The sequence below is a fragment of the Lepidochelys olivacea genome, assembly GCF_965140295.1.
Source record: "Lepidochelys olivacea isolate rLepOli2 genome assembly, chromosome: 9".
NCBI lineage: Eukaryota > Metazoa > Chordata > Testudines > Cheloniidae > Lepidochelys > Lepidochelys olivacea.
In genome coordinates this window covers 22,107,215-22,122,580 of record NC_140419.1, presented here as the reverse complement: position 1 = coordinate 22,122,580, position 15,366 = coordinate 22,107,215, and the positions used below count along the sequence as shown (strand labels likewise).

The 15,366-nt window shown below is 41.6% G+C and overlaps 2 protein-coding genes across 6 annotated transcripts in view; one reads left to right on the top strand and one right to left on the bottom strand.

The window, feature by feature from the left end:
- Positions 1 to 15,366, top strand: part of SMC4 (structural maintenance of chromosomes 4) — a 94,810-nt gene that overhangs the window by 62,018 nt on the left and 17,426 nt on the right. For 4 of the 5 annotated variants that reach the window (XM_084638690.1, XM_084638687.1, XM_084638689.1 and 1 more), the window contains exons 12-15: positions 2,454 to 2,639; positions 4,502 to 4,663; positions 4,960 to 5,185; positions 5,284 to 5,363. In XM_084638690.1, coding sequence (XP_084494816.1) covers positions 2,454 to 2,639; positions 4,502 to 4,663; positions 4,960 to 5,185; positions 5,284 to 5,363 — 654 coding nt within the window. The remainder of the gene's footprint in view (positions 1 to 2,453; positions 2,640 to 4,501; positions 4,664 to 4,959; positions 5,186 to 5,283; positions 5,364 to 15,366) is intronic. The other variant, XM_084638691.1, reaches the window with a different exon arrangement.
- LOC311526048 (uncharacterized protein) lies at positions 12,781 to 15,363 on the bottom strand. Its single transcript, XM_084638694.1, has 2 exons — positions 13,890 to 15,363; positions 12,781 to 13,296 (listed from the first exon to the last, which is right to left on the bottom strand). Exons 1-2 carry the CDS (start codon positions 14,470 to 14,472, stop codon positions 13,145 to 13,147), a joined length of 735 nt encoding a protein of 244 aa, XP_084494820.1. The 5' UTR covers positions 14,473 to 15,363; the 3' UTR covers positions 12,781 to 13,144.

Here is a 15,366-nt window from a genome sequence, read left to right as displayed (position 1 = left end):
TCAAGATGTGGGCATACCATAGATTTATATAAGGACAATAAGATATTCTCTATCTTATTCTCTATCCCTTTTTTAATGATTCCTAACATCCCGTTTGCTTTTTTGACTGCTGATGCGCACTGTGTGGACGTCTTCAGAGAACTATCCACAATGACTCCAAGATCTTTCTCTTGATCAGTAGTAGCTAAATTAGCCCCCATCATATTGTATGTATAGTTGGGGTTATTTTTTCCAATGTGCATTACTTTACATTTATGCACATTAAATTTTATTTGCCGTTTTGTTGCCCAATCACTTAGTTTTTGTGAGATCTTTTTGAAGTTCTTCACAGTCTGCTTTGGTCTTAACTATCTTGAGCAGTTTAGTATCATCTGCAAACTTTGCCACCTCACTGTTTACCCCTTTCTCCAGACCGTTTATGAATGAGTTGAATAGGATTGGTCCTAGGACTGATCTTTGGGGAACACCACTAGTTACCCCTCTCCATTCTGAAAATTTACCATTTATTCCTACTCTTTGTTCCTTGTCTTTTAACCAGTTCTCAATCCATGAAAGGATCTTTCCTCTTGTCCCATGACAACTTAATTTATGTAAGAGCCTTTGGTGTGGGACCTTGTCAAAGGCTTTCTGGAAATCTAAGTATACTATGTCCACTGGATCCCCCTTATCCACATGTTTGTTTGACCCTTTCAAATAACTCTAATAGATTAGTAAGACATCATCTCCCTTTACAGAAACCGTGTTGACTTTTGCCCAACAATTAATGTTCTTCTATGTGTCTGACAATTTTATTCTTTACTATTGTTTCAACTAATTTGCCCAGTACTAACGTTAGACTTACCGGTCTGCAATTGCCAGGATCACGTCTAGAGCCCTTCTTAAATACTGGCATTACATTAGCTATCTTCCAGTCATTGGGTACAGAAGCTGATTTAAAGGGCAGGTTACAAACCATAGTTAATAGTTCCGCAGTTTCACACGAGTTCTTTCAGCACTCTTGGGTGAATGCCATCTGGTCCCGGTGACTTGTTACTGTACTGTTAAGTTTGTCAATTAATTCCAAAACCTCTTCAATCTGTGACAATTCCTCAGATTTGTCACCTACAAAAGACGTCTCAGGTTTGGGAATCTCCCTAACATCCTCAGCTATGAAGACTGAAGCAAATAATTCATTTAGTTTCTCCTCGATGACTTTATCGTCTAAGTGCTCCTTTTGTATCTCGATCATCCAGGGGCCCCACTGGTTGTTTAGCAGGCTTCCTGCTTCTGATGTACCTAAAAAACCATTTTATTACCTTTTTGATTTTTTGGCTAGCTGCTCTTCAAACTCCTTTTTGGCTTTTCTTTTTACATTTTTACATTTAATTTGGCAATTTAAACTTCTCCCATGCCTGGATGTTTGAGTAAAAAATCTTGAGTTTATCTAAAAATTACCATTTATTTTCTGTTTATAAGGGGCTAAACTTGAATCTTAATATGGATGTGGTCCTCACTGAGGACTACTAACATTTTTTTGGTTGGATGGGGAGGTAGTAATTAAGTGACTAAAAATCATGTCTAAACATGCTTGGTACTATGTGCTAAGAATTCAACAACAATGAAATTGTTCCATCTTTCTTTTTGCTCAGCTATCAGACATGAGGGTGATTGTTGATCTAGAGAAGGAGGTTGGCAGGGGAGGGTGGTGCTCTCAAATGGTGCTAGAATAGCTTCCATAAAGGATGTTTTTATTGAACATTGAAATGCGTGCAGTAAAATGATTCCCAAAAAATTCTTAACTATGAGAAGTAGAAAAATGTTTCTAATATACTGCTGCATTGTACAATATTCTGCAAGTTTTAGAAATTTTAGATATTTATTTCAGTTGCAAAGAAATAACCCTTATGTAAACAAGTAGAAAATTATCTCCAACCAAGCAGTGGCAAAGATCAAAACACTATTTCATCTCAGTGAAGTCTGAACTTCAAAGCATATTTGGGATTACTTAAATGCTGACATTTAAGCTCTGGAAATCAACAATCTTGATGTAATTTTAAGTTTGTACAACTGTTTGCACATATACTATATATTCTGTTTGTTTTTCTGCTTAAGGCTGGGATTTTCCAAGGATCCTAAATAAATTGGGCATCTAGCTTTCTTAGACCCCTTGGAAAATGTCAACCTAAATATGTAGCTTCTCTTAAAACTTTGTCAGAAAGTGCACATTATAAAGTATAATGTATTTTTCCATTTAATTTTAGAAGTAGCTGTTTGAATAAAGAATGTTTCCATTCATTGTTTACTCAACACTAAACATTTGCTATCTCTGATATCTTATGGTTGATGATTTTACTCTTTATTAACTTTTCTTATACAATCATTACCATAAGTGTGCCTGAACTTTAAATACACAGACTGCTTCTGAGATTTTCAGATATGAATATTTTCAATTAACTTTTTTTAACTATTGGTAGAAAGAGAATGAGCTTGAGAAACTTGGAAGAGAGGAAATGGACACTAAGAACCTTGTTCGAAAGCTACGTCAGAAGGTAGAAGAAGCAAAAAGTTCTTTGGCAATAAATCGCAGTCGAGGAAAGGTTCTTGATGGTCTACTTCAGCAGAAGAAATCTGGAAAAATTCCTGGAATATATGGAAGACTGGTAAAGTTTAAGAATTAATGTATCATTAACAAACGGGCTTTTATATTTCACAGGTGTCATTACTCTTATTGGAATTGTCCTAAGTAAATGAACCATACAATATAATATTTTGCACCCCTATGTAGACTTAAATCCAAGGATCTCAAAGCATTTTACATATTTATGTAAGCCTGTTACAATTCCCGTTTAACAAACAGGGAGTCCAGCTCAAAGACTGTGACCCTGGGAGAATCTCTTACTGAAGAAGTGAAAAAGCCAGTAGCAGAACTCCAAACTCCTAGTCAAGGGGTTCTCAAACTGGCGGTCAGGACCCCTCAGGGGGCCAGGAGATTATTATGTGGGGAGTCGCGAGCTGTCAGCCTCCATCCCAAACCCTGCTTTGCCTCCATCATTTATAATGGTGTTAAATATATATAAAAGTGTTTTTAATTTATAAGGGGGGTTGCACTCAGATGCTTGCTATGTGATAGGGGTCACCAGTACAAAAGTTTGAGAATTACTGTCCTAGTCCTTTCTGTCAACTGTTAAAAAAAAAAAAAAAAACTCAGTACAACAAAGTAGGAATCTTACAAACACGTAGTATTTTATATGTTTAACTTGTTAGAATTAATTGCTTGGATTCATTCTTGTATCAAAATTCACAGAAGGCTGAGGGTTTTCAGAAAACCAGTTACAACTTCTTGATTCTCTGGTCCAATTTACAATTGACCCAGCATAAAAGCAGCCTTTGGTCTGCTCTAACCATAGCCACTTGTTTATGATAGAACCCACTGTGGCCTGGCTATGCCCTCTTCCTGCCCCACCACGATAGCCCCATACTTTAGAGGTTGCAATGGGGTAGAAGATGGGGGGTAACAGTGTTCAAACAGTACATTGTAATTCATTGTGTTAGCAATTACAAAACAATCTGATGGAACAGACTTCTTAAAGCCATTTTAAAATAATGGCAGAAATATTTCTGACGCGTAGAACTGACATTGAAAATGCATCTGATAATTGTAATAAAAGACACCACCCCTTATAATGTGTTGCCATAGATGTCCATACTGAGGGGGAAAATCAAGTAGTAAATTTTCCATTAGCACATATATTCAAACCACTGTAGAGATAATATAAGCCATGCAAACCCCATTTGAGGATTATAGTCTCTATTTCAGAAGTGGTGAAACTGAGGCAGGTTAAATAGTTCTCTCAAGTCATATAGAAGGTGATGGAGCAGTGATTAAATACTAAACTAGCTCTTATATAGTGTTTTTTACCTGCAAATCTTAAAGCGCTTTGAACCATATCATTATGCCCAATTAACAGATGGGGAAACCAAGGCACAAAGGTGAACTGATTTACCTAAGGTCACCCAGCATGCCAGGGCAGAACGGGAAATGGAACCTAGATTTCCCACGTCCCAGACAGTGCTCTGTCCACTAGGTCACACTGACTCACTAAAACTTTAGTCTGATACTCCATGCTAAATTATTTTTATGTCTGGAGCATAAATCATTACTCCTTTAATTAATCAGATGTCTGTACATTGTTTTTAACACAAAAACTGCTATATAAGTACTAAGTATTTCCACTATCATACCTTAATAGTGTGCACATTAGAAATATGTAAATAGTGATCTGTAGCACAGATGGCATTGTGAGTTCTGAATAAAGGTTAACTTTCTACATTTCACAAGTATTCTGAAATGTGAAAACAGGATGAGAAAATGATGTCAGGTGTACATAAAATACATACATTTTCGGTTGTGTTAACATGTTTTTTGTCTTCTCTCTATTTGTACCTAGAAAAGATGGGTATCACTGTTAATTACCATACTGATCAACATAACTGTCTCTCTGTTTTATATGTCAATTACTAGGGAGATTTGGGAGCTATTGATGAAAAGTATGACATTGCTATCTCGTCATCTTGCGGTGCCTTAGACTACATTGTTGTAGATACAATTGATACAGCTCAGGAATGTGTGAATTTCTTGAAGAGTCAAGGAATTGGAGTTGCCACATTTATAGCCTTGGACAAAGTAAGTATGGGTTTTCCGGAAATAATCTAGACTGTTGACTCCCCCCTATATTATAGGCTGTTCTGAACAAATATCTTATTGTATATGCTAATATAATAATTAACCTCTTGGATTTTTTATCTTGCAAGTGAGCAGACGTCTCTTTGGTAACATTATTTAATGTCCACTGGCATTCTGAGGAATGTGGCAACAGTATAGTGCTCGGGAACTACTGTGTACACTCAGAGGCCTTAGTTCACCGTAGACTATTAAAGTGTTGTTCTAACTTATTCTGAGATTCCTCCTCTTCCATATAGATGAGAGTATGGGAAAAAAGTATGAATAAAATTCAGACTCCAGAAAACACTCCTCGTCTCTTTGACATGGTGAAAGTAAAAGATGAGAAGATTCGCCATGCCTTTTATTTTGCATTACGTGATACTCTAGTAGCCAATAACTTGGATCAGGCTATCAGAGTAGCATTCCAAAAGGACACAAGATGGAGAGTTGTAACTTTGCAAGGACAGATCGTAGAACAGTCAGGTATTTAAAAATACATAACTAAATTTATATCTTCAGTTTTATTGTTGGATAGCAAATTGAAATTAGCTTGTTAACTTCTTTTCCTTATCCTACTTTAGGAACAATGAGTGGAGGTGGACGTAACGTAATGAAGGGTAGAATGGGATCCTCCGTTGTGGTTGAAATTTCAGAAGAAGAGGTGAGTTCATAATTGCACATAGAAAAGTGTTTCTTCAAAATTCCTCTCCTATATTTACACTTCCTGATTTTATTTAGATTGTTTATATACAAATATTGTGCAGAGAACATCAACATTGTTTAAATATTACTTATCAATCAATGCTATAGCTTTCTGGAAAAGACTAAATAAACCTGATACTGTTAATAAGATTTGTATTAGAGTATTTCAAACCACATTGATAGTTGCATAATGTACTTTATAAAGAATTGTGTTCTCTCTCATTCCAGTGCTACACTGTGTTTATAGATGTTACACCGATTTTATATGCACGTGTATGTGACACCTTATGCCTGCTTATTGGTAGATAATTCACCTTTAATAACTAGGAAATTGATTGAAAAAAAGAAACTAATGCAGGGGAAGGACTGAAAATAAGGAACTGTTGTGCAGGAAAACAGTCAATATTGCCTTGGGAGGCCACACAGGAGCTTAAATTTTTTAGGTTTACGTTCTAATTCTGCAACACAAAGTTTGTTTAAGATTTCTGCAGTCCACAGAAAGACTAACCAGACTAACTTCACTACCAAGCAAATTGGTTGAAACTATAGTAAAGAACAGAATTATCAGATATATAGATGAACACAATATGTTGGGGAAAAGTCAACAAGGCTTTTGTAAAGGGAAATCACGCCTCATCATTCTATTAGAATTCACTGAGGATGTCAACAAATGTGGACTAAGGATATCCAGTGGATATAGTGTACTTGGACTTTGACAATGTTCCTGACCAAAGGCTCTTAAGCAAAGTAAGTAGTCATGGGATAAGAGGGAAGGTCCTCTCATGGATCAGTAACTGGTTAGAAGATAGAAAACAAAGGGGAGCAATAAATGCTCAGTTTTCACAGTGAAGAGAGGTAAAAAGGGGGTCTGCCCAGGATCTGTACTGGGACCAGTGCTGTTCAACATGTGGAAAAAGAGGTAAACAGTGAGGTGGCAAAGTCTGGAGATGATACAAAATTATTCAAGATAGCTAAGTACAAAGCAGACTGTGAACAGTTACAGGGGGATCTCTCAAAATGGATGACTGGCAACAAAATAGCAGATGAAATTCAATTTGATAAATGCGATATAATGCACATTGTAAAACATAATCCCAATTATACATACAATATGATGGGGTCTAAATTAGCTGTTACCACTCAAGAAAGAGATCTTGGCGTCATCATGGATAGTTTTCTGAAAACATCTGCTCAATGTGCAGAGGCAGTCAAAAAAGCTAACAGAATGTTAGAAGCCATTAGGAAAGGGATAGATAATAAGACAAAAAATATAATGCCACTATATAAGTCCTTGGTACGCCCCATCTCAAAAAAGATACTTCAGAATTGAAAAAAGTACAGAGAAGGGCAACAAAAATTATTATGGGTATAGAACAGCTTCCATATGAGAAGAGATTTAAAAAATTGGGACCATTCAGTTGCGAAGGACTACTTAAAGGGGGATATGATAGAGATCTATAACATCATGAATAGTATGGATAAAATGAATAGGGAAATGTTATTTACCCCTTCATAACACATGAACCAGGGGAAATTAATAGGCAGCAGGTTTAAAACAAACATAAGGAAGTATTTCTTCACACAATGTACAGTCACCTGTGGATCTCGTTGCCAGGGATGTGAAGACCAAAAATATAACTGATTTCAAAAAAGAATTAGACAAGTTCATGGAAGATAGATCCATCAATTGCTATTAGCCAAGATAGTCAGGGATGCAACGCTATGTTTTGGGTGACCCTAAGCCTCTGACTGTCGGACGCTGAGACTGGACTACAGGGGATGGATCACTCAATAATTGCCCTGCTCAGTTCACTCCCTCTGAAGCATCTGGCACTGACCACTGTTGGAAGACGGCATACTGGGCTAGATAGACCATTGATCTGAACCAGTATGGCTTACTAAGAGCAACCCAAAAGACAAACCCCCAGGAACTAGATTTATTTGAAAGAGATCTATTCATCAACATTACTGCAAATAAGGTCTGGTCATTAACAATTTGTAACCTCAAAGTTACCCTCCTTTCTAACTAAACTCCCACAAGGCTTAATAGAAGAGTTGAAAAGCACCATTTCAGAGGATCAGCTAGTAGCAAAAACATTTGCTATAGGCAGCCATAGATGTATTAGACATGGAGGCTTGATCTACGGCCACTGTAGTAACTATGTGCAGAGTTTTGTGGCTGCAGGCCTCTGGCATTCTGAGAGAAGTGTAAAGTCAACTGAGGATTTGCCCTTCAAGGGCACAGAATTATTTAGCGCACATATGCATGGCTGATGCCCTGCACTCCCTTAACTGTTCCAGGGTTACACTCCATTCTTTGTACATCTTCACCTCGACCCCAAATTGTAAACCCTGTCAATATCCCGGGCAATCCAGGCAGGAGGCATCTACCTACCTTCAGCAATGATAATTTCCTCAAAAGCAAGGAGGTGCCTGCTCATCACCTGTCTGTCAAGAGGCTGTCAACAACATGGGATAATGTCAGTTGTTCATCTTCCAGGAATCAACAGTAAACTAGCAGACTTCCTCAGCAGACAATCCATTGCCAACCATGAGTGATCTCTGAAGGCTTCCATCAAGCCAATATTTCATCAGTAGACTTGTTTACCACATAAGACAATGCAAAAGTCCAACCTCTTCTTCCAGGAGAGGCACAAGTCCAGCAAGATTATAGGAATCCTTCCTCAGAACCATGGGATCAAGTCTCGTATGCATTTCCACAGATTCCTTTGATTCTGAAAGTTATATGTAAAGTCAGACATAGTATAGCTACACTGAACCTGATAGCTCGTATTGGTTGAAACAGTTCTGGCTGACAGATCTCAAAATGCCTGTTCAGCCTTTCATACCACTTTCAGAGTATCTAAACATGATATCAGAACTGGGGACAGATACTTCATCAAGATGTGAGGTCACTATGTATAACAGTCTGGATTTTGGCTGGTTGCATCCTACCAGCAGAAACAAGAGATACAAGTATAAGAGGTTCTTCTACAAAAGTAGCAAACTCTCCACAAGGAAAAATTATTCCTCTATATGGAAAATATTTCAATTTTGGCTGTACAACTTGGCTTGAAGGCCCCTACACCCAAAATTCTTGACCGCAGTTTGGATTCACATTCTATTACATCACAGTCTGCCTTGGAACATTATCAGTATGCCACTCTCCCTTGTGGTCATGTTCATTTTTTTTCCTCATCTCTCTATCTACATTTCCAAAGGGATTGCTGCACGTTCACCCCCTAGTGATAAGAGAACTTCTGACATGGGATCTCAGTATTGTCCTTACAAGCCTTATGGAGCCCCCCTTTTGAGCTTCTTTCTGAATGTTCTTTATACCGCTTTACTCTCAAGACAGACTTTTCAGTTGCCATTATATCAGCCAAAAGGGTCAGCAAACTGTAAGCTCTCAGGACTAACCTTTACTCAACATGCCACGGAAATGAGGTGGTGTTGACATGATCCCAAGTTTATTCCCAAAGTTGTGTCAGACTTTCATTACAACTAATTTATTTATTTACCCATTTTCTTTCCAAGACTCCATTCCTTCCCAGGAGATAAACGCCACATCTTGAACATTTCAAGTTCTTTGTTATATTACATTGATCAGACAAAGTCAGACAGCATGTCTCCTTGTATTTCTTTTGCTGTCTTTGGTGCTTCTAACGGTCAAATTGTCTCCTCTCCAAGAATATCAAAATTGATATACACTGCATAACACACATCATATGATTGATATATCTCTCCCTCCAAATATTAAAGATCGCTCCACTAGAGTATACTTTACATCTTCTCCATGCTTCAGGAACATCCCCAAATCTGAAACTTGCAAGGCAGCTATGTGGAGTAATCCCTTTACTTTTAAACACTTATCCATTTGACCTGGCCACAAGATCAGATGCCAAATTTGGTAAGGTGGAGGTGTTTAGTCAGTGGTGGTCAGAATTCCTCAGTCCTACCTTTCACTATTGATCAATATGGGACACTATTGATCACTTAGTGGAATCCACACAGACAGATACTTGAAGGAAAAAAATGTTACTTATCTTTATAATAACAGGTTGTTCTATATGTCATCTGTGTGGCTCCCATGACCTGACTTCCATGCCCACTTTTTTGGAGTCGTCCTTGTATGGGATTCTGAATTATCATGGGGACAGTTGCAGCCGCTTTTCCCTTTACGCTTTTGGGTGGGGGGAATGTGAGGACGTGCATTGCCCAAGAACCACATGCACGTAGAATGGGATCCATATTGACGACAAATTGAAGAGCCACAATTACTAAGAGGTTTCTTTCAGTTTCCCCTTAAATAGCCATTATTTACCATTCTCTGGCTCCCTATTCTTTTTCCCTGATTTTAATGCCTCTTGTGCTGCCTTATTCTAGGGGACTTAATTTTCCATATTGATTACCTGGTTTTTTTCTGCTGTCTCTATTACTCTCACACCAATCTGTCTGCTCCTTAATCTTCATTTTTGGCTTTGTTGCGCATTTCCTACCTCAGGTCCTGTGCTGCCTAGTGATTTTTAGAAAAATCTTTATACTAAAGACTGTTTTATTAACTAAGGGGTTGTCTATAGATAAATCTGCACAAGTTCAGTTACAGCTGTTCAAAACCTCTTGTGGGGATGCTCGTTTTGGTTTATCTTAAACCTGTTCCTAATCAACTCTAAGAGTATGGCTACACTACGGAATAAGGTTGAATTTATAGAAGTCGGTTTTTTAGAAATCGGTTTTATATATTCGAGTGTGTGTCCCCCCACAGAAAATGCTCTAAGTGCATTAAGTGCATTAACTCGGTGGAGTGCTTCCACAGTACCGAGGCTAGAGTCGACTTCCAGAGTGTTGCACTGTGGGTGGCTATCCCACAGTTCCCGCAGTCTCCGCTGCCCTTTGGAATTCTGGATTGAGATCCCAATGCTTGATGGGGCTAAAACATTGTCGCGGGTGCTTATGGGTACATATCGTGAGGCCCCCGTTCCCTCCCTCCCTCCGTGAAAGCAAGGGCAGACAATCGTTTCGCGCCTTTTTTCCTGAGTTACCTGTGCAGATGCCATACCACAGCAAGCATGGAGCCCGCTCAGGTAACCGTCACCGTATGTCTCCTGGGTACTGGCAGACACGGTACTGCATTGCTACACAGTAGCAGCAACCCATTGCCTTCTGGCAGCAGACGGTGCAATATGACTGGTGGCCGTCATCGTCATGTCCGAGGTGCTCCTGGCCACATTGGCCAGGAGCACCTGGGCAGACATGGGCGCAGGGACTAAATTTGGAGTGACTTGACCAGGTCATTCTCTTTAGTCCTGCAGTCAGTCCTATTGAACCGTCTTATGGTGAGCAGGCAGGCGATACGGATTGCTAGCAGTCGTACTGTACCATCTTCTGCCGGGCAGGCAAGAGATGAGGATGGATAGCAGTCCTTCTGCACCGTCTGCTGCCAGCCAAAGATGTAAAAGATAGATGGAGTGGATCAAAACAAGAAATAGACCAGATTTGTTTTGTACTCATTTGCTTCCCCCCCTCCCCTGTCTAGGGGATTCATTCCTCTAGGTCACACTGCAGTCACTCACAGAGAAGGTACAGCGAGGTAAATCTAGCCATGTGTCAATCAGAGGCCAGGCTAACCTCCTTGTTCCAATAAGAACAATAACTTAGGTGCACCATTTCTTATTGGAACCCTCCGTGAAGTCCTGCCTGAAATACTCCTTGATGTAAAGCCACCCCCTTTGTTGATTTTAGCTCCCTGAAGCCAACCCTGTAAGCCATGTCGTCAGTCGCCCCTCCCTCCGTCAGAGGAACGGCAGACAATCGTTCCGCGCCTTTTTTCTGTGCGGACGCCATACCAAGGCAAGCATGGAGGCCGCTCAGCTCACTTTGGCAATTAGGAGCACATTCAACACCACACGCATTATCCAGCAGTATATGCAGCACCAGAACCTGGCAAAGCGATACCGGGCGAGGAGGCAAAGTCAGCGCGGTCACGTGAGTGATCAGGACATGGACACAGATTTCTCTGAAAGCATGGGCCCTGCCAATGCATGCATCATGGTGCTAATGGGGCAGGTTCATGCTGTGGAACGCCGATTCTGGGCTCGGGAAACAAGCACAGACTGGTGGGACCGCATAGTGTTGCGGGTCTGGGATGATTCCCAGTGGCTGCGAAACTTTCACATGCGTACGGGCACTTTCATGGAACTTTGTGACTTGCTTTCCCCTGCCCTGAAGCGCATGAATACCAAGATGAGAGCAGCCCTCACAGTTGAGAAGCGAGTGGCGATAGCCCTGTGGAAGCTTGCAACAGCAGACAGCTACCGGTCAGTTGAGAATCAATTTGGAGTGGGCAAATCTACTGTTGGGGCTGCTGTGATGCAAGTACCCCATGCAATCAAAGATCTGCTGATATCAAGGGTAGTGACCCTGGGAAATGTGCAGGTCATAGTGGATGGCTTTGCTGCAATGGGATTCCCTAACTGTGGTGGGGCTATAGATTGAACCCATATCCCTATCTTGGCACCGGAGCACCAAGCCAGCGAGTACATAAACCGCAAGGGGTACTTTTCAATAGTGCTGCAAGCACTGGTGGATCACAAGGGACATTTCACCAATATCAACATGGGATGGCTGGGAAAGATACATGACGCTCGCATCTTCAGGAACTCTGGTCTGTTTCAAAAGCTGCAGGAAAGGACTTTATTCCCAGACCAGAAAATAACTGTTGGGGATGTTGAAATGCCTATATGTATCCTTGGGGACCCAGCCTACCCCTTAATGTCATAGCTCATGAAGCCGTACACAGGCAGCCTGGACAGTAGTCAGGAGCTGTTCAACTACAGGCTGAGCAAGTGCAGAATGGTGGTAGAATGTGCATTTGAACGTTTAAAGGCACGCTGGCGCAGTTTACTGACTCACTTAGTCCTCAGCGAAACCAATATTCCCACTTATTACTGCTTGCTATGTGCTCCACAATATCTGTGAGAGTAAAGGGGGAGATGTTTATGGCTGGGTGGGAGGTTGAGGCAAATCGCCTGGCTGCTGGTTACACACAGCCAGACACCAGGGCAATTAGAAGAGTACAGGAGGGCGCGGTACGCATCAGAGAAGCTTTGAAAACCAGTTTCATGACTGGCCAGGCTACGGTGTGAAAGTTCTGTTTGTTTCTCCTTAATGAAACCCCCCGCCCCTTGGTTCACTCTACTTCCCTGCAAGCTAACCACCCTCCCCTCCTCCCTTTAATCATTGCTTGCAGAGGCAATAAAGTCATTGTTGCTTCACATTCATGCATTCTTTATTCATTCATCACACAAATAGGGGGATGACTACCAAGGTAGCCCAGGAGGGGGGGTGGAGGAGGGAAGGAAAATGCCACACAGCACTTTAACAGTTTACAACTTTAAAATTTATTGAATGCCAGCCTTCTTTTTTTTGGGCAATCCTCTGTGGTGGAGTGGCTGGTTGGCCAGTGGCCCCCCCACCACGTTCTTGGGCGTCTGGGTGTGGAGGCTATGGAACTTGGGGAGGAGGGCGGTTGGTTACACAGGGGCTGTAGTGGCAGTCTGTGCTCCAGCTGCCTTTGCTGCAGCTCAGCCATACACTGGAGCATACTGGTTTGGTCCTCCAGCAGCCTCAGCATTGAATCCTGCCTCCTCTCATCACGCTGCCGCCACATTTGAGCTTCAACCCTGTCTTCAGCCCGCCACGTCTCCTCCCGATCATTTTGTGCTTTCCTGCACTCTGACATTATTTGCCTCCACGCATTCGTCTGTGCTCTGTCAGTGTGGGAGGACAGCATGAGCTCAGAGAACATTTCATCATGAGTGCGTTTTTTTTCTTTCTAATCTTCACTGGCCTCTGGGAAGGAGAAGATCCTGTGATCATTGAAACACATGCAGCTGGTGGAGAAAAAAAAAGGGACAGCGGTATTTAAAAAGACACATTTTATAAAACAGTGGCTACAGTCTTTCAAGGTAAACCTTGCATATGTATGTATGTTAACATTACATACATAGCACGTGTGCTTTCGTTACAAGGTCGCATTTTGCCTCCCCCCACCGCGTGGCTACCCCCTCAACCCTCCCCGTGGCTAACAGCGGGGAACATTTTCTGTTCAGCCGCAGGCAAACAGCTCAGCAGGAATGGGCTCCTCTGAATGTCCCCTGAAGAAAAGCACCCTATTTCAACCAGGAGACCATGAATGATATCTCACTCTCCTGAGGATAACACAGAGAGATAAAGAACGGATGTTGTTTGAACGCCAGCAAACATACACTGCAATGCTTTGTTGTACAATGATTCCCGAGTACGTGTTACTGGCCTGGAGTGGTAAAGTGTCCTACCATGAAGGACGCAATAAGGCTGCCCTCCCCAGAAACCTTTTGCAAAGGCTTTAGGAGTACGTCCAGGAGAGCCGCGAATGCCAGGGCAAAGTAATCCTTTCACATGCTTGCTTTTAAACCATGTATAGTATTTTAAAAGGTACACTCACCAGAGGTCCCTTCTCCGCCTGCTGGGTCCAGGAGGCAGCCTTGGGTGGGTTCGGGGGGTACTGGCTCCAGGTCGAGGGTGAGAAACAGTTCCTGGCTGTCAGAAAAACCGGTTTCTCCGCTTGCTTGCTGTGAGCTATCTACAACCACATCATCATCATCTTTTTCTTCGTCCCCAAAACCTGCTTCCGTGTTGCCTGCATCTCCATTGAAGGAGTCAAACAACACGGCTGGGGTAGTGGTGGCTGAACCCCCTAAAATGTCATGCAGCTCATCATAGAAGCGGCATGTTTGGGGCTCTGACCCAGAGCAGCCGTTCGCCCCTCTGGTTTTCTGGTAGGCTTGCCTCAGCTCCTTAAGTTTCATGCGGCACTGCTTCGGATCCCTCTTATGGCCTCTGTCCTTCATGCCCTGGGAGATTTTGACAAAGGTTTTGGCATTTCGAAAACTGGAACGGAGTTCTGATAGCACAGATTTGTCTCCCCATACAGCGATCAGATCCCGTACCTCCCATTCAGTCCATGCTCGAGCTCTTTTGCGATTCTGAGACTCCATCATGGTCCCCTCTGCTGATGAGCTCTGCATGGTCACCTGCAGCTTGCCACGCTGGCCAAACAGGAAATGAGATACAAAAGTTCGCAGTTCTTTTCCTGTCTACCTGGCCAGTGCATCTGAGTTGAGAGCGCTGTCCAGAGCAGTCACAATGGAGCACTCTGGGATAGCTCCCGGAGGCCAATACCGTTGAATTGTGTCCACAGTACCCCAAATTCGACCTGGCAAGGCCGATTTAAGCGCTAATCCACTTGTCAGGGATGGAGTACGGAAATCGATTTTAAGAGCCCTTTAAGTCGAAATAAAGGGCTTCATCATGTGGACGGGTGCAGGTTTATATCGACTTAACGCTGCTAAATTCGACCTAAAGTCCTAGTGTAGACCAGGGCTTAGCTAAATCAAAGTAAACCTGGTTTAAACTGACATAAGTGTCTACACAGTCTCTGAAATCAATTCAACTTAATCTACTTGAAATAACACCTTTATTACAAACCAGTGCAATTCTGTTTGTAGACAAGCCCTCATTCTTTCTCCTTTCAGGACTATCTTCTTTTCTAAATAGTTTTATTATTTTCTCATCAACCCTTTTACCACCATCCCATGTCAAGCCTTCTCTAGTGTCACCTATTTGTAACCTTCTTCCCTACCCCAAACATTCTGACAAGAAGTCTTCTTCAGTTTTCTCTTCTCTTACAATTCCATCTTCTCTTTCACTGTCTGAGTCTCTTGTCTCGTCAGCAATAATCTTACTTGTTTGTTCTTCCCTGAACTGTTGTCCCAGGTTTTATGTTGAGTTTCTTTTGTTTTTAGGCGATTATAAATTGTTCAGGTGTATGGGTCTTGTTGTGTTGTACATCTCAGTTTAAAGAGGTAGTGCTATATAAATGATTTTTGTAATCAATAACTTTTATATAACATTTATATTTA